The sequence below is a fragment of the Ammospiza caudacuta genome, chromosome 6 (genome assembly GCF_027887145.1).
Source record: "Ammospiza caudacuta isolate bAmmCau1 chromosome 6, bAmmCau1.pri, whole genome shotgun sequence".
NCBI lineage: Eukaryota > Metazoa > Chordata > Aves > Passeriformes > Passerellidae > Ammospiza > Ammospiza caudacuta.
Genome location: NC_080598.1, coordinates 17,337,360 through 17,364,865, shown reverse-complemented (window position 1 = coordinate 17,364,865; position 27,506 = coordinate 17,337,360). Strand labels below are relative to the sequence as shown.

Sequence of the window (27,506 nt, the reverse complement as noted above, 5' to 3'; positions counted from 1 at the left end):
GCGGGGCAGGGGCCGTGTATGGATGCACGTTTATTTTGGTTTTACTTTCCGGGCCGTTCCGGGCCGGGTAGCGGTGCCCGGCTGCTCGTGCCCTGCGATGCCGGGGCTGCCGGAGGCGGCGGCGGGCGCGCCTCTCACCGCCCCGGGGCGCGGCCTCGCCCGCGCAGCCGCCCCGCGCAGCGCCCGCACCGCTCCCGCAGCCGCAGCCGCGCCATGGAGCGCCGCGTCGCCCGCGAGTTCCGGCACAAGGTGAGGCGGCGGGGCCGGCCGGGGCACGGAGGCTGCGGGCCGCACGGCCCCCCCGGCCGGGCACGGCTGTGCCCCGGTGAGCCGCGGAGCAGGGAGGGAGGGAGGGAGGGAGAAGCTCGGGGACTTCGCACTGCCCTGCCACCGGCGCGAGTGGCAGCCTCCGGGGACGGGATGGGTTAAAGACCTTAGAAAGAGAGAGAGAGAAGAGGAACCTTCCCCAATATACGAGCTTTTCCACGGCTTGGAGCAGTTTGTTTTGTGTTTAGCGCTCCGTTGGAGCCGGTGCCGGGTCCAGGCGCTGGCGGTGCCCGCTCAGCCCTGCGCGCCCCCGGCGGGGCTCGGCCCGCTCCGGTTCCACCTTAACATTCCCCGGCGCGGTTGTGCGCTCATGTGCAAACGCGCTTGATACGCGGAGCCGCTCGGGCTGCCTGGCATTTTGTCGTTTTGTCATTTATCCGGTTAAATAGGTGCTCGGCAGAGCGCAAAATTGTATGAGCGAGGAACGCTCAGAAAGCTCTAATTAAGGAAAGGAGGAAGAAAATAGTTTGCATGTGTAAAAGATGTTTTTGCCAAGCCGCTTAGGACTGTCTCAGATTAAGGTTTTCTGTAGTGCTTTGTGGGGATCGTTTTGTTTTGTGAAGAAAGTTGTGGTTGGTTTGGTTTTTTCTTGGTTTTGTTTTGTTTTATCAGCTAGGACACGCAATTTCCACAAAGTAATGTAGTGTTTTATAGAAGTGTCTGCCACCTGGTAATAAACACATTAACCAAAGGATTGTTAGGATGAATTAGAGGAAGTGCAAAAAAACCTTCTATATGTCAAATTGGAGTACAAGAACATTAAGGACCTGGATCATCATGATGACTGTAGACATCGAGCACATTGTTTCTGCCTTGTTCCCTATTACTGTATAACTCAGCAGTGGGTTGTGCAACCTTTCTGTAAAGACTCTTGTTTCTAGGAGGGTGGTTACTGTCGTGAACTTTAAACCTTCTCCCTTTCATTGCTGCTATAATTCATAAATCATTCAAGCCCCACCCCTGACAACGTGAGATTTATTGTCAGTGCTGCAAACAGCTGGGATGCAGGTATCAGTGACAGCTTTATCAGAGTTAGAAGACATTGAAATAGGTATTTTCTTTTTTTTTTATTTTGCATCATCCTGCTTCTAGTGACCTCTGCAGCACCCAGTCTTGGATGCTTACTTTTTCTGTGACATACCAGTGAAGATGCTCACTACAAGATCTAAATTTCCTCAGTTAATGGCAGTTATCTTACTTAACATTTTTTTTCTTAGTTTCTTTTTTCTTAGCAAATATAATCAGTTTCCCTGTCAACCAAGCAGCAATGTAAAATATGCTATATATCCAAACCAGATTTTCCCTTTCCTTCAATAGTTTTCCAAAATCTGGCTAGCTTAAACAGGACTTCATACTCTTCTTTGAAATCTGGCAGATTGGAATAGTGCTAACATATTGCACTATTGCCATCTGAACTTTTTCCACACCAAAAAAGTGCTTTTTCTTCCCCACAGCTTCTATTCCACTGAATAAACTTAGGCAGACTTCTTGACAGACTTCATTTTTTATGTATGTAGGTGCAGATTGTGTGATGACTTTTTATTCATTTCTGTAGGGGGATAGAATATAAGAACATAAAGATAGTGTAGAAAGTAATCTTACCCCTAAGGAGTTGCAGCTGGGCCAATTAGCAAAGATTAGGAACAGGCCTGACTTTACCAGGCCACAGCTGTAAGCAGTGAGAAGAAGAGTGCTATAAAAGAGGGGGGTGGGTGAGAGGGGAGCTGGGGTCAGTGGCTGCTTTGTGAAGGAGAAAGCGTCAGTGCTCTGGGAAACTGCCCATGAGAAACACCAAGAAGGTATGGAACTTTTGCCATAAGGAGACAACAGTATGGAACTCCTACAATAAGATGACAACAAATTTATATGAAAAACAGTGCAGTGTATGTAGTGAGAAATTGAGCATAATCAACTCTGTATTCTAGGATTATCAATGATACAACTAATATGAAGACTCTTTAAATAATCACTGAGGGTGGAAGAGACATCTCGAGGTTGTCTGCCCCAACCCCGTGCTCAGGGCTCTCAAGAGCCAATTGTCCAGGGCTGTGCCCAGATGGTTTTTCTAAAATATCCTTGGTTTAAAAGGTGTGAAATCTCCTATCCCATGACTCTCCAGTAATTTTCTTGAGAAACAGATCCTAAAATACTTCTGTGATCCAAGTTAAACCATGTCACTGCTAACTTATTTTTTTATGTAGTGGAGGGATGATATTTTAGAATTTATGAAATTAGAGTCAGATTTTAGAAGCTGCTGATAAGTCCAGGTAAAGCATATGTTTTCAGTAAGATTTAACCCTAAGGAGTTAAAGAATTAGGAAAATGGCATGAGATGCAGGTGGCTATGATGCAGTGATAATTGATGGAAGGGAAGGCAGCAAGAGGAGAATGACCTATTAGTAGCAGTGGCCCAGGATGATTAACCCAGCTGTAGCATTCTGAATATATTAGAAATCACCTGGGTGTTGGGTTTGGTCAGATGAGAAGGAAGTTGCTGATGTAGGATGAGAAGTGCAGGAGTCAACCAGAAAGACTGAACATTTTGTCAGAAGAAATAGCAGAATTTAGACGTGGCCCTCCGTTTTCTGAGGGGAAATCTGGATGTATCCACCCGCAAGCATATTAGGAGAAAAATTGAATGTTGTTAATCTTTTCTTTCTCTGTCAGGAAAAAGAGATGATGATGGTTTTGCCCTTTGCTGAGTAGGATTAATAAACATTTAATGTTCTTTGTGAGGCACTGCTCATACAGTATCTTAGCTGGCATTGGGGAGTGAGCTCTGTACTTTACCTGTTAGGGAAGTGAAAAATGGATGCTGGAATTAGTTTTACCTTGAGTTTTACTTTTACAATTAGCCTTGCCTCGAGTCTGTGCACAGTATTACTGAAGTTTTGATTGCAAACATTTTATTTCCTTTTAAGACAGATTTTATGTGATGTGTGTCAAAATTCACTGTGACTAAATGGTATTCACTGGTATAACTGTAAAGCAATCTTGACCTGCATGTAGCTTTCTGGCCTTTAGGTGTTTTGAAAGTGTCTTTTTCCAGAGGAGACAAGTAACAGAAAACCACCTGAATGCGAAGTCTTGCTGGCTTTAGAGAGCCAGGAGGTACAAGTAATAGAAAACCACTGGTATGTGAAGACTTGCTGGCTTTAGAGAGCCAAGTGGGACAAAAGGAATATGAAGCATGTATTTAGTTTAGAACATAATACAAACCATTGCAAACCTGGAAAGAAAGGGCCTTTCTTTAAGTATGCAAATTGCTTCTCAGTCTTCACGTCACAGTAATATTACCCTTTAGGTCAGATGTAAATTGCTTTCCTAAACATCAGGCTTGTCCAGATGTAAAACTGATGTGATGTGACCTTTCACTTCAAGTAGGATTAGTGGAGGTCTCACTATCACTGAATATAAATTGAACTCCTCATGTAAGAATTCAGGTTTGGTTTTCTTTTGCTTTAATTTACTGTAATTATCCAACAGCGGGCATAGTAATATGACACTGGTTTAAGTAAAGGTGCTATTAGTGGGGGAGGAAAGAAAAACTAGCAAGTTCTATCAGTTAAGAGCTGGAGCAGAGATGAACAGAGGTGTAGCAGTTTGCATAATGCTATAAGTGAGCTCCTGAAATCGGTGGTTTGGACGACGGCACAGAGATTGTATCTCAGCGCGCTGGTTTTATCTGTGACAGCATGTGCTACATTAATGAGTGGCCAAAAAGGTTTCTGAAGACATTTATTCAGCAGTTCAGTGATTATCAGGTAAGACAAATATGCTATTACTGTAGTAATACTACTGCTGAGGGGAAATCTAGCATACAGAGTATATCAAGATTCACCACCTTGTCTAATTGTTGTCATACTAATTTTAGAAAGTCTCATTGTAAGTGTGACACTGTGAGGTAATGCTCTGTTGCAAAAACATATCTATCTTTAAAAAATTGTTTTTCCTTAATGAAACTTTTGCTCTGTGGCTTAAGAATCTGTGGAAGTCTCTCATGTTCAGCATTTGGGCTATTAAGTCAGAGATTAATGATAGTGTCCTTGGGTTTTCAGGTCAATCTATTAATTGACAATGAAGCGGAGAAGGATTACCTTTATGACGTGCTGCGGATGTACCACCAGTAAGATCTAGCTTTATATATCTTGGTGTGAAATTTTACTAATATTTTTTAATGTGAAGAATTAATATTCATGATTATTTAAATAGTCTATGTATTACTAGAAAAGTAATTGAAATAAGAGGTTTTTATCCTGTTTAATGAAATCTTGTGGTTTCGCAGCATAACCTGCAGGCAAAGAAGCAGCATGTCTGTAATCACTTATAAAGCTACTTTGGTTTTATGACTTGGCAGTTTTTTATAAGAATTTGGTAGATTCATATCTGGGGGTGTGTGGGGGGAGGCTCCTGCGTGATAAAGCTGTTCTTAGGAAACGGGAAGAGAGCATTAATAGCAATCATTAATATTTCCAAATAGTGCTTATTTGTTTGATACAAATTTTTTGCTGACATCACTTTACAAAGATTTTTTGAGAACTCTTCTGATCAAAATTTTGCAGCTGTCCTTCACAAAGCTGGAAAAATATACTCAGAATTTTTTGGCATGTTTAATGACTCTGGCTTATTACAACACAATGGTAAAAAATTGGAAAGGTGATAGGCCTATTACCAACCCTTCTGCTGAACTGATTTAAACCACAGTTGCCTCAGACTTGTTTTGTTGCAAATTACATCAGCCCATGATCCATTGTTTTTCAGAGAAGATGAGAATATATTTTCCACTGATCATAGGCAAGTGGGTCTCAGAGACATTGTTTCCATTCATATTGATTAAAAGCTTCTTAGCTGAGTGAAATGTATATGTTTCCATCTGATGTTTGTAGTTATGGGGGTATTCAGCTGCATATCTGATTCAGTTTCACTCTGGTCTGTCTAATTGCTTTTCCATTCATAAAGATTGTTGTTTGGAAAGCCAGTTGGTTCAGCAGGTCTGAATTATTTAAAATCTTCTTAGAGTTACAAAATTAACAATGCATATGGCAACTTTTCTTCAGTTTCCACAACTGCCATGTCTTGGGCAAAATTTTCAATATCTCTGTGAACATATAATGATGATGTATCACTTCCTGGGAATACATTATGAAATATCCTAAAGCAAAAATATGTACATTTGCTGTTGGAGTTAGCATTTTATTTCTGCTTCACTGTGAATAGTACTTCCAGAAGTATTTGACCTCTAATCCTGTATAGGTATTCCTGATCTGTATTTTCAGTGCCCATACCTCGGGAATATTGCATGCCAGGAAATGTGAATTTAAAGAAAGGGAACAGTAAATAACACAGAAAAAGTTTAACTGAATATTTTATAGGAATAGCTCTGTTGAACCTTAGCTGTTCCTCCACTCCTGCAGCTGTACAACAAAGTATATTTTGTAGATTATAACCATCTCAGTGCTGACGATTTCAAGGAGACCACTTTGCCTAGCTCTCATGAAAGAGATGTTTACAACAGTTTAACTTCTGTAGGTTTTGTGGATTAGTTAATCACCCTTCAAATTTCATTTTGAATAAAAACTGGAACTTCAAGTCTTTCCTCTAGCTGCTGAATATTGGCATATTTTTTTGTCATGGATTGAAACAATTTGTCAGTACTCTAAGTTCAGGAAAGGAAAGAGCTTGTAGCCTATATTTACTTACAAGGATCCCTAACTAATAAAGAAACAAAAATCCATTAGGCAGGTGGGTCTAATCTGGAAAGTTATTTTCAAATGGTTCCATAAATCTTGTAGATACTCTGAGAATGAAGTTGGAGATGCTGTCTATGAACGTGATGTGCATGACCTTAAAATATTAAGTGAATGTATAGAAGACTTCACATGTTTTGAAGCAAATGTTCTTTATTTACAGAAGGTTTCCTTTCTCAGGGGTCAGTGTGCTTTCATCAAACCAGTATCTGCATAAATATCTCTTTTGGCAGCTTGAAAGGACATGCACATATTGAAGCCATGAGCACAACAACTTATAAAATGAAACTTTTTGTTGGTGTGTTGTTTACCTGCTTGTTTTGTCACTGTATTTTGACAGGTCTATGAATCTCCCAGTGTTGGTAGGGGACCTGAAACTGGTGATTAATGAACCAAGCAGGCTGCCTCTGTTTGATGCTATCCGCCCACTCATCCCATTAAAGCACCAGGTGGAATATGATCAGCTTACACCGAAACGATCACGGTGAGACAATGTAGAGCAGCAACAAAACAATGCAGCTAACTTAAATAAAAAACCAAGAAATACTGAGTTTACTGAGGTAAATTCAGAGTAAAATATTGTCCATCTGTGTAGATTTGGGCATAGTTATTTTACTTTAGCTATATTTGCTAGAAGTACAGCTACACGTACTGTAACTAAATTGTTTGCCAAGCTACCTGTACTGTACCTAAATTACCTGCTAACTACCTGTACTGTACCTAAATTGTTTGCCAAGTGGCTTAATCTAGTAACAGCAAAGTAAAGGAGTCAAAACCAATATTTTCTCATTTTTCTTGAATTTCATAATAGAAAAATCTCATCGCTCTAACCTTCTAAAAGCAGTTTCAGTGATTGAAAATATCTTTTCATATGAATAAACTTGATAGTTTAGCTAACACACATCCATCCAAACTTCAGTGAACTTGCTTTTTATGCCTAAATTATATAAGTGATAAATAATGTCTAACTTGCATATAAAACATTATTGAGGCAAGGTGTTATGCAGCTGAACACTCAAATGTGTTCCATTTTTGCAGAAAGCTGAAAGAGGTGAGATTGGATCGATTGGATCCTGAAGGGCTCGGATTAAGTGTAAGAGGTGGAGTGGAATTCAGCTGTGGCCTCTTCATCTCTCAGTTAGTTAAAGGAGGCCAGGCAGACAATGCTGGACTTCAGGTAAGAAAATTCTATATTCATGTTAGGTGCTAATGGTTGTTCTTTAACATTCAGAAGTTGATTTTGCCAAGATGCTCTTTGTCACTTCAAATCGAATTCCTACATGTAAAGTAATGCCATGGTTAATACCATTATACCAGCAGTGAATCAAGTCATTAAAAATGTTTATTTTGCTGTTGTTAATTATATGTAAGCCTTCTTTTTTTCTTGTTTGGGATATGCTAATTTTTGAAGGCTTAAAGTTTTCCTGGAATGCTTATACTTCATTCGGAGTAGCAACAGTTATATGTAAGCAGATGGAAAGAAGGATTTCTAGACTGTAGAAGAATGCTTTAAGTTCCTAAGTTTTGATTAAATGTAGAACAGAACATATAAATGCTAAGTGTTAATTCTATCTTGCATAGATATAATTTGTGTAATGAAATATTTACTTGAACTTTATGTATAGATTGTGGGGGTTTTGGTTTATGCAATAAAATAAATAACTTATTTTTTACTATTCTCAGTATCCTCTTTACTGCATAGAATTGCACTTTCTGTGATTGAATTTTGGATACATGAAGTTGCCCACAAGATTGGCAAAAATAATTATGTGTAGAAACACTGCAATACTCATGTAATTTGCATTAATAATGTTTTGGGTGTTTGGTTTCTTTTTGAATGTGGCATTGCTTAGTGAAGAGAGAAGTAAGAAATTGCTGTGGCAAATGTCTGCATCTTTCTATCAGACTTTGAATCTGATAAGGTGTACTAAAGGTCTGAATTTCTGACTGGAAAGGCTAATATATATAATATGCCTGGCTACTTTTAATTTGTCAAGTCTGAATATCTACTGCAAGTATTGATGGCTAAGGATTGTGTTTAACACTAGTCCAAAATATATTAGACTAGTATGATTCATTAGTTTTAATTAAGTTTAATTAAGCTAGCATGTTTTTGTAGATATGCTTTAGTATTACCTCACAAATCTCTTAAATGAAAAAATAAAAATAAATATCAACAAAGCAGATGAAGTTAGGTTTCCCTATTTGTGTTACTCATGCTGAAAGCTTTCTAGAATTTAAACTGTTTCTGTTTCATGTATGTGCATGCCCTTCTGTTTGTGCATTCCTACCTATATATCCCATCCACAACCACCTTTGAATTGGTTCCATCTTCTGTCAGCCTGCTCTGCACAGGTGCATGACTAGCATGTGTGACAGGTGCATCCAGGGGGATGCTTTACAAACTCCTTGGAACAAAACCACGAGTTTTGTGTGTAGTTAGAACTGAGAGGGTGTTGTAGCTCAGCACAAACCTTGTGCTCTATGTGTGCTCAGCCTAATTTAAGCATGGGATTTGCCAATGGGCAACTGCAGAAAAGGACATTGATGGACCCTCTCAGTTTGCACTACAAAAGTTGATGTATCTCATCTTCTGCATGACACAGCAAGAATGGGAAGTGTACACAAGGGAGTTGTTCCTGGGCTGTGGGGAGCTCAATAGGAGAGATTGCCTCTGCTTCCTTGCTCGACTGCTAGAAACTTGAGAAAAAGATCAAGACCAGTCCCTTATTTGGCTTTTGTAGACATCGTCTGGAAAATATTGGACGGCACTAATGATGCTGATGAATAAAGGACTTACTAGCCACTGCCTTAAATACATTGCAATACATCGGTGTTAAGGCTGTTTTGCAGCTCTGCATCTCTGCTTCTTTCACACTAATATTTTGACACCATAAGGAGTGATGTTCAGCTGTTGTGCTCTTATTAGGATGTCAGTTTTCCTGCTTTCTCTGTACACAAAAAGGCCCCTTGGCTTTCTGTGACCAGGGTCGTTGTTGGACATGTTGGTGTCAGTCAGGAGGTTTGTAAAGGATCTTTGGGCTGGAGTGTGTGAACTCTCTTGTAAATCAGGACATTGTTAGGTTTTAGCTGACAAAGTAGGGACATTAAGGGGGAAGAATGCTTGACACTGACTCTAAACTTGTTAGGGATTATATGAATTCATATGGGCAGATGGTGCTTTGCAGCTCCTGTAACTGCCCGGCTTCTGGTTTTTGATACGTGGTGTTAAAGCTCAGCCTAAAGTGCCTGGATAATAGGTGGCACTAGGCACTTTCTGAACCTCACTGAATAACAAGACCTGACAGGCAGCCCATTGTTCTAAATTGCTGTCTCAGAGTAAAGCCAACTGCTTCTGAAATTTCACCCACCTGATTTATTTAACAAAATCTCTACACATTTTTGATCCCAAAAATGCAGTCTGAGAAAGGTATAATGATTTTCTATTATACCATCAGTTTTACATCCTGCAGCTTTTAAAATTTCCAGTTCAAATTGCATGTTTTTTCTCGAGGTACTTTCCAAGTTATATTAAAATGACCAAATAATAATGAAAGGTCTCTGTGATACTTGTAGGTTTGACCCTTTTTTGACTACAGTTTCTCTAAAAGGCACAAGTGTTTTGTCCTTCCATTAAGAAATGGACTTCATCTCCCCCCCACCCCCCACTGCTTTTTGATACTTGTATGTGAGGATTCTGCTGAATACAAAGAGATTGGTGTGAATGATGAAAGTGGTAGCAGTATACAAAATGGGAAATTTGAAACAGTTGATGTTATTATATGAAGCCCTTCCATTTCCTAGAAGCACTAAATATTATATTTCTCATGTTAAAAGTTAGAAATAATAGGCATTTTACTTGAGAAAAAGTTAGGTTTGCATCTTTTTTCTAAAGTCTGTCATCTCTTGGTTGGATAGGGAAAGGGGAAACTGTGATATAATACCAGAATAATTGTTACTGTTCTACTCTGCTCAGTCCCACAGACTTTTATCTCTACAGCTTTGATTCATTAGCTTGGTATACAGTGATACCTGTACAAAAGTAAGAAAATACATGAAAACAGCTATTAATTACTCCAATATTAGATACCATTGTTCAGGAAAAGCTGTTCAAGTATCCTAAAGAGAAGCAGTTTGCTGTATGTTTATAGGTCTTCTGTAGTTCAGCCTAGATAAATAGGGTTATTTGTAAACCAACCTCAGTTATTGTCTGTCAGCAATACAAATGTCATTACGTTGAGTTTGAGAAATAAGATGACAGTCCAGTAGAAGAGAGTATTAAAAATACCTGTATGGGAAAAGTTTATTCCCATACTGGAGGGAAAATAAAATATGCTCTTGTGTGCATTTATAATTTTGCAAGTGCTTCTTGGGGAGATGAGAATAGATTTGACTCAGTGAATGCTGATATCCTCAGAACGGTGTGAGTTCTGCTGGTGCAGAAACCCCAGGATGGCACTGTCATTTGCAGCCCTGAAACTGGGGGTTTCTGTGTGTTAAGGCATGGCAGCCAAGAACAGGATGAGAGGTTACCCTTTTAAAGACTCAGGTTTGCGCAAACCCAGGCTCCATGCTGTGTTAGAGTCTGCATGATGTAGAAGGTGTGATTAAAGGGGGGATCTTGAACTAAAAGGAAACCAAACAAAAAGCCCACCCTACCCCTCTGCCACATATGTAAAATCAACAGAAGATGGATAGGGTGGATGGATGTGGTTTGGAATGTTTGGAACTGTTAGTTGGTTAAGCGAGTGACAGCAGGACCTGTCAGGGATGTAACTATAAACTGCAGACCTCATGTGCTCTTCTGGTCTGATTCTGTATTTTACCACAGGTTGTATGTTCAAAGGCCTTCATTACTGACCTATTTCTGCTGTTACTAAAGATCATTTTAAAAACCTGACTGTCAAGCTCTTAGGAGTGCAGGCCGTTGCCGTGGATGAGATTTTTTTGGATGCCCAGCAGAGGGAGTGGATGTCCCACTGGTCAGGAGCAAGGGACCACAGTACTGCTTTGCCTCTGTGCCTGTATTCCTTTCTGCAGGACAGTTTTCTTTGCTTTTGTAGCCTTCTGATGCTGTGTTGTGTCAGACAAAAATCCTCAGCTTCAGTGGAAAGTGGGACCATGAGCAATGCTGGTATAGTGGACATGTTAATGTTTTGTGTAGTGTTGCAGAGCATGAGGCACTTCCCAGAAAAATTAGAAAAGCTTGTGAAAGAAATAAGGAAGATAGATTCATGGGGTTTTCTGTTTGTGGGTTTTTTGTTTTTTTTTTTTTTTGATTTGTCAGATCCCAGTAGGAAGATTCAAGGAATCTTTACAATATGAAAAAAGGCAGAAGGTGATAGCAACCCTAATGTCCTGTCACACAATGTCTTGTCTTTTTGTGTGTTAAGATCTCTAGAACATAGGCTATGTTGAGGAATTTCTAATTCCAATTCCACTCAATCCTCTCATATAAAAGGAAAGCACAGAGCCTCTCATAAAGTAATTGTAGGGTTTTTTTAAAAAGAGCTTGATTATGCATTCCACCTAAATTTTCTTGAATAAAAATATCAAAAATATTGTTTCTTTAGCTTTGCTGAAAACTGAAGTCAGCCTAACGCAGATACCAGCATGGAAAGCTTAAGCCTAAAGTGAACTTTGGAAGCTTGACACTTGAGTCTTTAAACGGAACATTTTAGGCAATCATTAACTGGGGATAATGCTGCCATGAAACCAGACACATTTGTGAGGAGGCACCCAAAGTTTCATTGACTGAGAATAAAATCCCATGCTGTTGGTGTTAATGAGAAAAGTCTCATCAAATACATTTGTCATAAAAAATATTCACAATAGTTGAGAGGAAATGCTTCTGGAAAGGACCCAAACTATTTGGCTTTGTCCATGTAGAGATCAGAGGTATAAGATGATATGGTGGATGGTTTAAGGTAATTTCATGGTAATCATTTGTATATTTTACTGTGCAGTGGATTGATCTGCATTGATAATGGAAGAAATCATGCACTAATTTTTATACAGCTACATCACGTGGTTCACGTCAAGTAAAAGTTTTTGTTTATGGTGCTCCAGCCAGGACCTGGAATTTTTCATTGTAATATTGGGCAGATAATAAGGCACTACCTAAAATCAAGTAGGCAATGTCTTGATCACTGATTCCTTCTCAGCCTGGCTGGGTAAAAGGATCATTGGGCAGAGTTCATAGAAACTTGGAAAATTCTCTCTAGTCATCATGGCATATCAAATTTGGATTTATATTAGAGGAAGAGAAACTTTTTGATTGTACTTTGATAAATAAGATTTGAAATTTTATAGAAGTGATTGAAAGCACCTTATCTGTTCTACACTATTGAATTGAACACTGCCAGGGAATGTCCTCAGGGTGCTGCCATTGGATTGGCAATAAATGTTAGCGGGGTCCCCAAGCAAATGAAAAAAAGGTAAAATCCCTTAAAATATTGTGTTTTCTCAATCCAGAATCAGGCAAGATAATAAGACTAAGTTTAGTTTCCTATTGATCAAATATATTAAGGAAGATATCTCAGAAAATATATGATAAAAGCAACATAAAAGAAAATAACTATAAAATTATTTTAATTAAAACACAGACTTGTTTTTAAAGTAATCTGTGGAATACAAATCTGATGTATAGTAGACAGTATTTATAAAATTTTTATTTGGCCATTAATTTGCTCTTTTGGTGTTAGGTATTAATTCAAAACAAATACAGGTAAGTCTGCTCTGACATTACCTGAGATTCAGAAAGTATTCATGAATCAACATGATCTAACCTTTGTAGCAAAATGACTGCCAGATTACATTCAGTCTTAAAAACTTCTAAAATTATTAGCTCACAATTACTTTTTCTTTTCCATTTTGTGAGGTTGGGGATGAGATAGTGCGCATAAATGGATATTCCATTTCATCATGCACACACGAAGAAGTCATCAACCTCATTCGTACAAAGAAAATCGTGTCCATAAAAGTGAGGCGTAAGTAACACAGAAAATCACCTCTGTCACCAATGATTGCTGTTAATGGATTGTTTGTGGTCTGCAGGAACATAACAAAGTATTTTTCTTTTTCAGATGTTGGCATGATACCTGTCAAAAGGTAATGGCTTTTCATTTGAAAACAGATTCATTTTTGCACAGCCTCCTTCTATCCCAAGAATCTGTGTTTAATTATGAAAATGTGTGAATGCTGATTAAAATGTCACATCCTTTTTAAAGAACAGGCAGATGTCTTGCTTGATGAATCTGATATTATACCAGTTGCCTACTTAAATGAACCAGTTTCTATTTCCTCATTTGTCACAGAAATCTCCTGGAAATTTAATTATCAATCCACCTAGCTTAGCAGAGAGCTCCACTGCTTCTTTGTGTATGTAGCATATGATGATGGCTTCAGAGTTTAGAAAAATTTAAAATTGTTTTGGTCTTGCAATTTCCATTGAAAAGCTGAATCTTTAGGTGGAATGTTTGAGAAATGTTAATGACAGGAGGTGTCACCCTGCATAGACATTTCTGTAAGATGTTTGAGTGGTTATGGTTCATTTTACAGTTTTCCTCTGAGTTTCCTAAAATTGTTTTACCTGAGAGGGCTTTATCTGTTTTATATTCAACCTTTACTAGCCCCAATAATTGTACTCTTGTTTAATGTTCTGTTTAAATTTCTGGAAAATAAACCAAATATGAATGGTATCCAAAGAAAGTTGTGAATGCCAAACAGAAGGCTTCGTTCCAAAGTAAGCTTGTAGAATACACTGACATTTATTTTGTCCCATTATTTAAAATTACTTTTTCCTTTCAGTTCACCAGATGAACCCCTTAAATGGCAATATGTGGATCAGTTTGTGTCAGAGTGTGGGGTAAGAGATCAATATTTGGTTAAATGTCTTCTGGGCAGTCTGTAATGGTTCTGAAACACTTTCTCCTCTGACCTTATCAGAGAAGCTATTGATGCATTACTATAATGCAATATCTTGTTGAAAGGATTCTGTGAGGAACATCTTTTGTGATATGAAATTATTCTAGAGCTATTAGGTAAGGAAAGGGCAGGACACAAATGAAATTGCTTTTACTCATTAATTGCTTCATTTTGCTTGAGCTTATTAGCTTCCCAGGCTGTAGTTCTACTGCATAAATCTTTATCAGATCATTTGGTCTATTTTAGGCATATTAGTGGAGGAATTACAACTTTGAATGCAAGTGACTTCTAAGGGTTGCAGAAGTGAAAAGAAAAACCACAATTACTGTTATTTTGCTTTCAGGAAGAAAGACATACTTAAATAGTGAGCCTTATCATGTATTTCTCCAACCCTTTTGTCAGGAAACAATAATCTAAATTATTATTTTTCCATATCACTTTCCTCTGATTTTCCTCCACCCTTTTCTGAAGACAAAATTTGACTATTTAAGTAATCTTCTGCAAACAGATAAGTTCAGTCTTTCACCTCAGCCATGCAGCTCCACTGAAATGACTCTACCTCACTTTCATTTCCAGCAGGATAGGACCTTGGAGCCTTTAACAGGACCTTGAATCTTATCTTGATGCTGGCTGGGATTCATCCTGGCTACATGAAATTTTATAGTAGTCTTAATATGAATTCAAGACAGAATTAACATCTGCATCGTTGTTTAATCCCTGTACAGGAAGGAAAGGGCAGTGTGGCTGGACTTGCTTCTTCTGGAGGGAGAGACAGTAAAGAGAAGAAAGTCTTCATTAGCTTGATTGGTACAAAAGGCATGGGATGCAGGTGGGTACATGTTTTTTATTTAATGTCACTGTTTTTTAAAGGAGACACTCAAGGCAGTTATTTCCATCCTTCTTGGCTATGTTGTCAGACAAATGAAGATCCATGCTGGATCAGGAAGGCGAACTAACAGTAGGGTATCTGTGGCACATGCTGCATATTTTTAGGCAAAGTGTAAGTAGCTGTGTTAAAAGTACTGTGATGAAGAAAAGAACTTTAAAATTTAAAAATAAGAACGGACTGAAAGTGCCTTAGTACAACTTGTCATGGAATTGGATCTTGTAAATGCTTTTACATTTTTAAATACTTAAAAGTGCTGCTCAGTGACATAGCAAATTCCAGCACTGTCCACTGTCAGGTTTACTCTCTGCAGTCTCTGACCCTTTTCAGAGCTAAAACATGATCACAAAGCTACATCCAGCTCCTAAAATCAATCTTGAATTTACAAGATATTTTAGAAATATGATTCTGGGATTCTTGGACTCCTTGCAATACTTATGGAGATTTTGGAGTAGAAAGGGATATTGTAGGATTTCTTATATATTTAGAAATAGATAGTTGTAATTATCAGGCCTCTTTTCTCCTGTAATTTGGAGGATGTAAAGATTTTTAAAAAATCATTTACAAACCTGCAGAGGTGGCTCAGTATCACTCGTTGAATGTATAATCTACAAAATAGTTTGTGTCTAGGCCCAGCTTAGATTGCAGCTTTAAGTTCCTGATCTAGATGTTGGCCCCTGGATGAAACATCCTTCTTATTCCTAATAAATAATCCTGAGAAAATAACAATGTTTTACACATACAGGGTCATGCAGTTCAGCAAATAATTCTTCATTGTGTTGCTTGCTCACTTTCAAGTATCATTAGTGCCCCAGTCCTTTAGACAGTGTAAGTCCGCATACATGTAAGTTTCAGCATGTAAGGCAAAATACAGATGATTATTTTTCTTTTAGGTTTTTCTTTTAAACCAGTTTCGTGGGGTGGAGAGTAGGAAAATAGGGTGATAAACCACTGTGTGTGTACTGGTAAGTTTTGGTATTTGTTTCAGAATTGGCTAATACCATAAATATTATTCAAGCAAAAAAAAAACTATGGAGAAACAGCTAAAACTACTCACTGTATTACGCTGTATTCCTCATAAATATTATTCTATCAATATTATCCAATTAATGTTTGGGATTTTCTACATTTCCAGTATTTCCAGTGGTCCAACACAAAAACCAGGCATTTTTATCAGCAATGTTAAGCCAGATTCTCTTTCAGCAGAGGTGGGCTTAGAGGTAAGTTTAGCACCTTGCAAGGTAGGTGCCAAAAGGAATTCTTGTTTTGTATTGACAACTCCAAGGATTCAGGGGGGTTTTCTTCCCCATAGGAAAGAAATATCTGGTGATTACATTTCAAACAAAGCTAGTTTTCCAAAATGTAAGAACAGGAGTGACCTGAGTCAGACCAATATTCCTTCAAGCTCAGGATTTGATCCCAAGCAGTGGCAATGGCAGATCCCAGTGCAGGAGTATGCAAGCCTGACCAGTTTTCAGTCTGTTCCCCTTGCACTCTGGCAGTACCCACGATTGTTGTGTGAAGGGTGTTAGAAAGCACATTTCTTTCTGTTTTCATTGAATGTATGTACTAACTTAGCATCTGTACTAAAATTTGCATCAATTCCTTTAGGTCGGCGACCAGATTGTTGAGGTGAATGGAGTGGACTTTTCTAATGTGGATCACAAAGAGGTAAAAGTCTTCTTAATTCCCTGGATTTGTAGTTGTCAGCTTATTAAGTATGTGTCCTGTTTTCCTGTCCACAAAAAGTATGTTCTGATTCTGAGCTGTTAGCTCAAGGGGTTAAGTATTGAACATGGATTTTGGATATTTGCATACCTATGACTCTATTTAGTTCTGGAAATTCCAGTCTTGGTAACTAGCATTTTACTGGCCTTTTATCCCTTCCTTCACATTGCTTTTTGTTTTGTTTTAATTTTCAGGCTGTCAGAGTGCTCAAGAGCAGCCGTACTTTGACTATCTCTGTGGTAGCAGGCGCTGTAAGTAGCGTATTTGTAAAAGCAGAACATTTGTAAGCAGAAATGAGTAAAGCTGTGTGAGTAAATAAATGGTAAAAATAAATGGATAAAAACAAAAGCTGTGTTTCTGTACAAGATCTATACCTCTGGCAAACCAGCACAGTTTTGAGTGGCATGTTATTCTTTCATACCACACCAAGTATTGTCAAATAAAACATGGTTGTGGGCCAATGCAAAATCATTTCCTTCACAAGGAATGGAAATTAAGGTTATTGTAATGGTCTCTCATGTTTGAGAGCTTCTGTTCTAATAGATATCTGCTTCTGCTGAAACATGAAAGGTGAATTGGATTGGAAACAAATGATTTTTAATCCTGAATAGCTGATGCCTCAGTCTTATTCCAAATGAGTTCCTTTTGTAACTGTTTATCCGATCTCATTAGTGTATTGACACACTGAAAATTGCTCAATCTTTCATTTCCACTGTTCTGTGCAACAGAACCCTAAGCCTTTGAGGTTTAATGTAAAGCCAGCTGAAATTTAATCAAATCTTCCCTCTGACTTCAGTGTGACTTTCAATAAATGTTTTAATGTTTTCACTGCTTTAATCCTTATAGAAAGTGTGTAGTTGTATACAAGAGGATAATCAAGTTCCATAGACTAATCAAAGACCAAGGTTTCTAATTGTCCTGCAACTGAGTTAAATAGGGGAAAAAAAAAGATTTAATAAGTCACTTCAGCTACTTCCTAAGGGCTACTGTATACTGTGTAGCTACATTAAGGAATTAATAGTTTATTTGATTTACTCTTAGAGTAACAAAACATGAAGTTGTCCAAAGGTGCTGTAGAGATTATTTAAAGAAATATTCTGGGTTAGTTGATGAGACTCCAGGAATTCAACATCCTAAGGATTTAGTTTCAACTCCCAGTTATGTTAACAACTTTAAAAATATGAGATCTACCTCAGCATGCATCATTGGAGTGGTATCCTTAAAATGGCAAATTGTTGCTATGGAACTCCTCTGTCCCTCACTCCTTCCCCTTGCATCATCTTCTCAACAGACATCTTTGACTGGAGAACAGATAGCATAAGGAAACAGTTTCCTTACTATGGTGCAAAGACATTCCTCAATGCCTGGTTTTGTTCAAGATGTGTACTTTGCACTTTAGAGACAGGAAAAATCCTACATTCCTAATTAACATGGGATTTTTCTTTCAGAAATGAAAATTAGATTAATGTTACCAAAGCATTCTACCTATAGCAGTATAGAAATAGCTTTCTTGAACAGAAAATAGTGCTAGTGTCTTAATTGTAAAGCAAATGAAAAGGGAACCAACTGAAACACATAAACTGACCTAACTAAAGTACATAAAACCAACTGAAATACATAAACTGCAGCGTGTTTTGGGGATGTACATTCCCTATATTTGGGGTCCAGAATGATGACATGGTTCTGCAGCAGCCAGGCATTAAGAACATTAAAACACAGTAACTGTGTAGTTCTCTTCACATTGGGAATCATTCAGTGTTCTGTTTTCTGGCATTTCATCGCCCAGTGAAGTTTCAAGAAAGTATTATGTGAATTTTTTTTTTTTTCTGAGTGACACTGAGCATAAATTTGGCATGACCCCTATGGTGATGTTGCTGGCTTCAGTAGTTGCAAACCTTGTCTGAAGTGTTTTGTACATAATAACTGAGAGGCTGAAACTAGAATAGCTCCTTGGAGTAAGCAGTCAGGTCTTTGAGGATCTTCCAGGGTGTGTTCCTTAGGAAGAGCAATGTGAGGAAATGGCAGATGTGCTGTGGATGATGACAGTCTGGTCAGAGAGAAAGTCAGATAAATTTTGTCAAGCTTCTCTAGAATAATGCCTGGGAAAGTTTATCGGACCAGACTGTCAGCATCCACAGATGTGCTACTATGTAATTGGGTTTGAATCATCTCCTAGAAGAACTGCAATAATGAGGTATTTTCACAAGTGATGGAAGTGGTGGTTTTGATTTCAGGGCAAGGAGCTGTTCATGACTGAAGAAGAAAGGCAAAGAGAAGCACGTCTCCGTGAGCTGGAGCGCCAGGAGTTAATGCATCAGAAGCGCCTTGCGCTGGAGACCAACAAAATCGTCAAAGAGCAGCAAGAGAAAGAGAGATTGTGAGAACTCACTATAAGACAGCCTGAAAAATTTAGCTTGGATTTGGGGAGGGCATGGAAGACAGGAGCACATAATTATTTCTGTGATATTTCTCACCAAAGTGAGAAGATTCTCAACTTAGATTAACTTTGTTTTGCTTTTGCAGAGTCTCTGTTCATAAAATGTTTATCCTGTGATGCTCTTGATATTCTGGGCTTTCAAAGCTGATAGTATTTAAAGCCATCTTGAGTAGAAGAGTCCTGCTGCTCCCTGACTCTCATAGCCCAATGTGTGGTATTCATTATTTTCGTGATGCTATTCACTCATGCTTTATTTTTAGCAAGATAGTTAGAAGTTTTAAACTCATACAAAAACATACTATTGTCTTTCCTCCGAAGAAGATAGTGACTCAGACAATTAAGAGTGTATGTCCTTATTATCCATGTGGTCAGGAATGTCCTCAGGGTTCCTAGGAAACCGTACTGAACCTTTGGTGTCAAAGATGACTTTTAAAACAGGGCATTTTTCCCCAATACAAATGTATTTACTGTATTTAACTTTTAACTATATGCTGACACACTTTGCTCAGGTTCTTACTCAGAAAATACTATTTTTATCATGTTGTCCTAATTCCACTTATTATAGAAGAAAGCTGGAGATTTCCCAGAAGGCTGCAGAGGAAGAGGAGAGATATCGCAGAGAAATAGAGCAGTGAGTAAAAACCTTCCACAGGCAATGTGCTGCCTGGAAAAGGGTTCCTTGTGTATTAGATTAGATCTGGCTGAAAACATTCTGCATGTTGCTTTCAAAAAAAGTTATGTAGGATTTGTATTTAGCTAAATGTAGGATCCAGTACATATCAGTAAGTACACCACAGTTAAAGAATAGGAAATGGATCTGAAAATCAGCACCTGTGAAACATGACGATTATAAATAAACATGAGGCAATAATAAATTCAGTGTCAAGTTGAAGTTGAGAACTTATTTTAAAAGTATTATTAATATATAGAGAAGCTTAAGATTAAGGAAATTCTGTGCCCCAGAACTTGTTTACTTTGTTGTCACTGAAACACTACATTTAATTCTAAGAGCAAAAAAAGCAGTTCTGCTAAGAAACAGATCAGTACTATATTTTTAACTGAAACATTTTTACATTTGGAAGTTTGAAATTAACCAGTTGTTACCAGAGTAATTAACTTTTCTTCTAAATGATGCTGGGAAATTGCATGAAAATGCGAATTGCAGAATAACATCTGTTTTGATTCAGCCTTCTTAGGGCTACGATTGACCCTCAAGTCTTTGGCTTTGCCCATTTGGCATAATAAGGGGTTTTAATTAATTTAATTCATGTAAGTCTCTCTTCATGCATCTGTATTAGTCAAAATTTTCTGATAGAAAAAGAGCAGGGAATTCTGAATTTATAAGGTGCATAAAGAAATATATTCCCCAGCTGCCACAAGAGAAAAATCTTCTGGCAGTCCTGCTGGGGGCTCTGCAGCAGCACATGGATGAATTCTTATGCATTTCCCTTTTCTGATCCCAGGCAGTTGATAACATCCTGTTCTTTATTTGTGGCCTATATAGAAATTCCTGCAATAGCCAAAAGCTGCTATAAAAGCAGGCCATCACAGGTGAAGGATGTTTCTGTTCTCCAAATCTAGATTGCCTGTCTGTTATAATGGATGTTGGATGTCTGCTGTGTTGTTCCGCACTAGGAGCATCTTTACTCACTCAGGGAGGGCTTTCTTGCCCGGAGGGCTGCTCAGTGTAAAGTCTAGCGCAGCTTTATACTTCCTTGTATAATTTTTAAGTGTTGCTCGGGCATTTTTTAGCTTTTCCATATCACAATCCAAACTGTTAAGTTGGTGTCAGACTCCTGGGTGAGGAAGAGGAAGAATGGTAGCACAGGAACCTAGATGAAATCTTAATCTGAGATTTAATGAGCAGTTGTGGCAGGCTAAAATACAATGTTTTACTGTATAAATTGTTTCTGAGTATCATGCCTTGCCTTCTTTTAAGAATCCTTTCTGCAGGAGTTCCTTGTATAAAGTCACTGTGCCCTTTTTTTGGTATCTTGCATTTGAAAAAAATTTCATATGTGCCTAAATGGCAGAGGTCCCTAACTCCATGTACTGCAAGTTACATTGTAACACCAACTTTTAAAAACTAAAATTAAATGAAAAAACATTCTGTCCATTGTTCCCTGGCAATGCCTCTAAATTTAAATAGTGAGCTCAGCTACATATTTAGGAGTGTTTTGACACCATGTGAATATTTTTTCAATTTACTTTAGTTAATTTAGAGATGCGAAAGATAATCCAAATATAGATTCATATGTATTTAAGACCTGGTAAATTTTGGCACCACATTATCAGTTCAAGGCAAGCTATAATCAAGAATAGATATTGGATCATTTAAGGCAACATATATGAAGCTACATGTTGTCATGTTATTCAGCACTTCTGCTGTGACATACTTGGTACTTACTGAGTTTTTGCTTGAAACATCTTTTTTCTCTGATCAAAGTGCAATGCTAGGTAATTTACTTCTTTTGCATGCTCTTGTCCTGAATTGTGACACTCCCTGCAGCACCCCCATTCTCTATGTGTACCTTTCTATTCCCCTCTCCTCTCTTGTTTGATTTTTTCCCGTTTTTTCCTAAAATACAGAATTTAATATGGTTTCTGTTCCAACAGTATTTATTTCTTTTGGGGAAGAGTCACTTTTTATGGCAACCTAGAACTACGTGTTTAGGAAGCAATCATCAAAATAGTTTTAAAGATAGAGAGGAGTCACATATTTTTTAAAGTATCATTTGCCATTGTGACATCTGATTTACATGTATGGTAGATATTCTGTCATTCAGTGTTTCAGTTTTTCTAGTAAGTAATTCCAGTCCTAAAAATGAAAAAATTGCTAAATGAGAGATTTTTTAAAATTCATTTAAGGTGATAGTACTGTAGTGTGTCACTCATGGTTTATTATCTGTGCAGGTGTTAAATAAGAGGCCTTAGAAGTCTAAATATTAAGAATATCTTCTTGTATTGTACTTTACAAATCCTCTTGGTAGTTTAGTAAATTAAACAGATTGATCGATTAATTCAGTTATGAGGAAGGAGCAGCTTATTCTGCTTTATATTCAAGAGAAAAAACAAATATGCTGAAAAATTATAATGGTAATGAATTTATACTGATGTTGTTCATTTTATACTCAGAATGTTTAACTGCATTTGTTTCCTCTAGGATAACAGCAGAGGAAGAGAAATTTAAAAAGGAGTGGGAAGAAGACTGGGGTCCTAAAGAACCACCCAAGTCTCTAAAAACTGTAACTGCAGAAGTGCACTCTCCCCCTCGTTCCAAACACAAAAGTAAGTAATTGATGTCAAATTTCCTCTTTGTATTTGTCTCAGACACATCACTGATCTCTGTGGAATATACCACTAGTTTGTCTCCAAGGTAAGGTTGCTATGAATTGATTATTTCCAGAAGACTGGAAGCATATGATAAATCAATTAAATAATTCTTATTTAACAGGTATCTATCTTGCAAAATATACATCCATTCACACAGTCATGATTTTTAACAATCAGCAGCAGGAAAAGTAAAAAAAATGAGGCTTACTAAGAAATGGTCTGAAGCATCAACCTTGGGGATTTGGTGCATTGTTTTGCATGTTGTTTCTGTCAGCCTTTTCACAGTTTGGCTTGGGATATTAAAGATCACTTTGTTCCAACCCCCTGCCATGGGTGGGGACAATTTCCCCTAGACCAGGTTGCTCAGAGCCCTGTCCAACCTGGCCTTGAGCACTGCCAGGGATGGGGCATCCACCACCTACCTTGGGAAACCTGTTCCAGTGCCTCACAGTAAAGCATTTCTTCCTAGCACCTAATCTAAATCTGTCCTCTTTTAGTTTAAAGCCGTTCTCCCTTGTCCTGTCACTACTTGCCCTTTTAAAAAGTTCCTTTTCAGTTTTCTGGTGGCCCCTTTTAGGTACCAAAAGGCTCACCTGAGGTCTCCCAACAGCCTTCTCTTCTCCAGGCTGAACAGCCCTCGCTCCCTCAGCCTTTGCTCATAGCAGAGGGGCTCCAGCCCTCTGATCATCTTCATGGCCGTCTGCTGGACCCATTCCGACAGGTCCAGGCATTCCATCTTATATTGGGAGCTCCAGAACAGGATGCAACACTCCAGGAGAGGTCTCATGGAAGCAGAGTAGAGGGGCAACCTCCCTCCCTTGCCCTGCTGCTCTTGATGCAGCCCAGGATGATGCTGGCTTTCTGATTTACTTGTCCAAATGGAATTCAGAGAGTTGGAGCTCAGCTGGCAGTTAAGAAGCTAAATTGGAAGCTGCAAATTGTCTGTGGAGAGCGTACTAAAATTGTGTTGTAGAAAGAAAAATGTGGAAAGTTCTTGTTGCATAATTTATAGGAGACTTGGGCTGATTCCTAACCTGATATTATTTTACTATGTTATTTTTTTGTGTGACTTTGGCGAAGTCTGCTGATGGTTCTGTTACAGGAAAAGCCACCAAACTCTTCAGGCTTCCCTTCACCACATAGCAGACCAGTTGTCCATATGCAGATCCTATCAGCTCTTCAGGACTGGAGGAGGTTGGAGATTATTTTAAGTAGAGCCTTTTTTGTTTTTTTAAACAATTCTGTAGAAAAACATCCCGTCACTTACTAAGATTTTTGTTTCACAGAAACTTGTAGTCATACATTACTGTTCTTTTTCATTTCATGGGAACCCCCAGCTACTGTCACTTCTGTCCCCTCACCCCTTTCCTCCTTTGTTTCTCTAGAAGATTTAAAGGGAGTTGCACATGACCAACTTGAAACAGATGACGTGGATGGAGTGAACATGAAGCAGGACAAACAGGTTTGCCGCTCAGCCCTGACTTCCTATCCTGATTCAGATTCTTCCTGTGTCTCACCTCCTCCTGACAGTCAGTCTTGACATTCAGCTGACCATTTGGTTTTCCTAGGGCAATATGTGTGGTCCTTTAGTAAATGATGAAAGATTTTGACACTGCTGCTGTCATTGTGTCTAAAGATACCTTGATATGAGATCTTACAACCCTACAGAAACATGGATTATACTGAGTGCTCTGAATTAGCAGTGTTTCTTATATAAAGTTATGGTAACATATTCTTTTGTACGTTTTTACTTAGCAATATATTTTAAAATATTTATGCACTCGGCTTGAAATATTTTGTCCTGGGAAATGGAGCTTTTCATGTCTCTCCTCAAAAGCCATGTTCTGCCACAAGTTTGAATTAGTTTGAATACCTGGTGAACTTTGATAAGGCTTGCTGAAACTACTGCAAAGTAGGAGTGTGACCATAAAAATCCCAGCAATGCACAAGGCCTGTGTGGTTCTGTATGAAGATTACTTGTTGCATTTTCTTTGTTTGGCATAAAATGTGTATCATTAAAATAAGGGAAGCCTATGACTAAATGTTCTAGAACAATTTATCAGGAATTTAGCTAAGAGCTTGTCATGTAATATCAAACCACTGGTGTTGCACCTTCAAATAAATTTTAATCAGTTACACATATGAGCATTGATTGGTCTGATTATGAGCCTGTCCTTGGCTTTCCATCAAAAACCAACTTTTCCTTTACCTTTTGTAGCTTTTGGATGGTTTTATCGGTATGAAGGGAAATTTCCCACAATCCGTAAGGTACAGAGTTTGAAATGAGAATTTGTTTGCTGTGTGTGTTTGGATTGGAATTCCTTTTTTCTTCTCTGCTATTAGTAAGCATTCTTTGTTGTCAAATGCTCCTTCTTTTAATGTGTGCACGAATTAAGATGCCTTTGGGATGCATGTGTCTAGGACTTTGTCCTTTTGAGTCCTTCGGGCTCTGAGTTCTGCCATGTGCAGAGGGAATTGTATAACAATACTTTGCAGGTGTTTATTACAGGTGGGCAATGCATGTCTTCATGTTCTCCAAAAGTCCTCAATCAGTGTTTGTAAAAACAGTAGAGACAAAAATTATCCACTTATACCTTTGCAAATCTCGCTTTGGGAGGAGTGCTGAAGGCAAAAGGCTTTTAGGCATGCAGATTTGAGCAAAATAAAGTGAACAATCTTTAAGCTGATAGAATATTTCTGTATGGAATACTGCTGAAGTATTGCAATTTCAATTTATCAGAGTTTTAAGTAATATTTTGTACTTGCTGTTGCTTCCTTTTACTTTATTTCTTGAAATGTATATTAGCCCTATTTTAGGGGGATTGCTGTTGTGCTGTGTGTTTTAGTGGTGTTTTTTTGCCAATTAAGTGTGGTAAAATTGCCATGAAGGTTTTGTGTGTGTACCTGGCAAGAACTCAAGGTTTCAGAGGAGGTCAGGATTGTTTCTGATGGATGAAGTATTTGTGTCACTGTTTAGGACTTTTAATTTGACCTTCTGTGTGCCCAGGATATACCTGTTCCCCTTAAAAGAGATCAGGAGAAGATGGTGCATTCAAATAGCTTTTTGTACTGCTAGTGACTGTAAATCATCATGGATCTGTAACCTGTGTGAAAACCAGAGCAGTTGGGATTTTTATCTGAAAATTATGAACACATGCTGTGGAAACTCTTCACACAAAGAGGGTAATATTTGGGGTTGCTGCTGAAAACTATAGTTTAGGAGAATGCCTAACCACCTCTTTATACTAATGATCTTAATTCCTGTTGAACTTCACCACACTGTGTGCCCCGGAAGCTTGAAAACATTTAATTTTCATTTTGCTTTTGGCAGTGGTGAATTTCTATCCTACTCCCTATTGCTAATGATTTTTTTGTTTGTTTTAAAAACAATATTTTACTCTGTACTAAAAATGTCTATAATAGGAAGTAAACTGAATCCATGGGGAAAATTGTAGGAAAGGATGAATCATCCTGTTGCATCTGAATGCTGTGAGTGCAGCTAAGACACTCAGATATATGTTCATGTTCTAGAAGACTTTGGCTTGTGTACTGCTTAGTGGGCCTTTGAATTCAGTAGTTCTTCAAATGTTGATACCTAGCAAGTTGACCTGCCTGATGTTACATTTGGCACTGTCTGCTAGATGTATCTTTGAATTTTTAAGAGGATGATGTTGGCAGTTGTTTTTAAGGTAAAAACTAATTAACCCTGAACAAAATAGACCACAGAACTAGGTTTATGTTAAAACATTAGTGTGAAAAGCTAGTTTTTTTTTTAGTTAAGCTTTATTTCCAATGTTTTTGGGGTTTCTTTTCCCCTGTTCTCCTCCGTAAAACACCACCACCACATAACCATGAAGCAGTAGACCACATCCCACTGAACTCAGCACTACAAAGTTCCAGTTAATGGCTTGACTGGGGGATTTGGCTTCTGTAGCTGCCAGGGAAAATGTCTGTTCTCTAAGGCTTTGTTATCAATATTAACGTGCAAAAGGTGAAAGGAAGACAAATAATGCTATTTAATGTGAAGCAGTTTGTGGTGGTTTTAGGAATTCAAAGCAAGAAAAGTCAATAGCTGATGATGATGAGAAGAAAAAAATCAAACCTAAGCTCAGCCTTTCTGGCTGTGGCAGTAATTGTCTACAAGTGGCCACCTGCTCCTCTGTTTTAGTTTTCATAAATAGAACAAGAACATGGCATTTCCAAAATGAACTAAGTGCTACCTGTACAAATGTGAAAGGGCAGCAGAAATGTGACATCACAAAAGAAGTAAGGAGCAGTGTGAAGACAACATCAACAGAGGCTTCCAAATGACTATGTAACTTTCCCCTTTCTTTGTGTCCTACATCTAAAATTTTAGAGTCCCTTTGTGCTGTATTATTTAACTCATCTGAGTAGATTTTGCCCAGTGCTTGTAGGAGCTACATGGTCTTTGTGATGCATTGTTCCTTCTTGGAAGCAACTCAGTTTCTGCACTGATCTAAACCTTTCCTTTACAATTCCTTATTTCAGTTTTATTAGGGGATGCAATGCTGATTTTAGGGCATGTGCATGAAGCTGTTGTATGCATGGACTATGCACATCTACCTATACATGAGCATCTGTCACCTGAAAGCAGTCATTCATATATTTATATGTAAATGCCAAAACAGAGAGTTGGCAATTTAAGACACGACCAAAACTCTTTGAATATTCAAAGTTTTGTAGTGGGCCTGTGTGCCCTAAAGTTGTAACTTTGCAGAGGAACAAAAAAGTTGAATTCTCTGATCTCATCCAGCTTATGTTTGGGGGCACAAGCCCTCCAAAAATTTTGAATTTCTTGCAAATTGCTGGGTAAAGGAACTTTGGATTTTCTTTTAAAGAACCATCCCCATACTTTGGTAGACTGTAATTAAGTTTTGAAGGCAGACACTCATGTACCAAGATTGAAGTTTCTGGTGGTTTTAGCTGATGTAAAAGTTTTTCTTACAAAACCTTCCCAGAAAGGGAAAGAACGAAAGAAGTCAAAAAGTGATAGCTTTTGTGAACAGAAGAAAAACAAAAAGGAAATGGAGTATGAGCAAAAACTTGCCAAAGAGAAGGAAGGAATGCTGGAAAGAGAAAAACAATTGAAAATAAATCGTCT

General features: G+C 38.2%; 1 protein-coding gene across 5 annotated transcripts in view; it reads left to right on the top strand.

The window, feature by feature from the left end:
• The first annotated feature begins 213 nt into the window (after positions 1-213).
• Positions 214-27,506, top strand: part of USH1C (USH1 protein network component harmonin) — a 47,429-nt gene continuing 20,136 nt past the window's right edge. For 2 of the 5 annotated variants that reach the window (XM_058806382.1, XM_058806380.1), the window contains exons 1-15: positions 3,988-4,091; positions 4,386-4,453; positions 6,415-6,558; positions 7,113-7,251; positions 12,955-13,063; positions 13,160-13,184; positions 13,884-13,941; positions 14,726-14,829; positions 16,022-16,106; positions 16,498-16,557; positions 16,809-16,865; positions 18,849-18,991; positions 19,617-19,682; positions 22,215-22,339; positions 23,770-23,846. In XM_058806382.1, the coding sequence (XP_058662365.1) occupies positions 4,023-4,091; positions 4,386-4,453; positions 6,415-6,558; positions 7,113-7,251; positions 12,955-13,063; positions 13,160-13,184; positions 13,884-13,941; positions 14,726-14,829; positions 16,022-16,106; positions 16,498-16,557; positions 16,809-16,865; positions 18,849-18,991; positions 19,617-19,682; positions 22,215-22,339; positions 23,770-23,846 (1,329 nt within the window). In that variant the 5' untranslated portion in view covers positions 3,988-4,022. Of the gene's footprint in view, positions 250-2,060; positions 2,127-3,987; positions 4,092-4,385; positions 4,454-6,414; positions 6,559-7,112; positions 7,252-12,954; positions 13,064-13,159; positions 13,185-13,883; positions 13,942-14,725; positions 14,830-16,021; positions 16,107-16,497; positions 16,558-16,808; positions 16,866-18,848; positions 18,992-19,616; positions 19,683-22,214; positions 22,340-23,769; positions 23,847-23,952; positions 24,467-27,506 lie in introns of those variants that run through there. The other 3 variants (XM_058806384.1, XM_058806381.1, XM_058806383.1) reach the window with 3 other exon arrangements.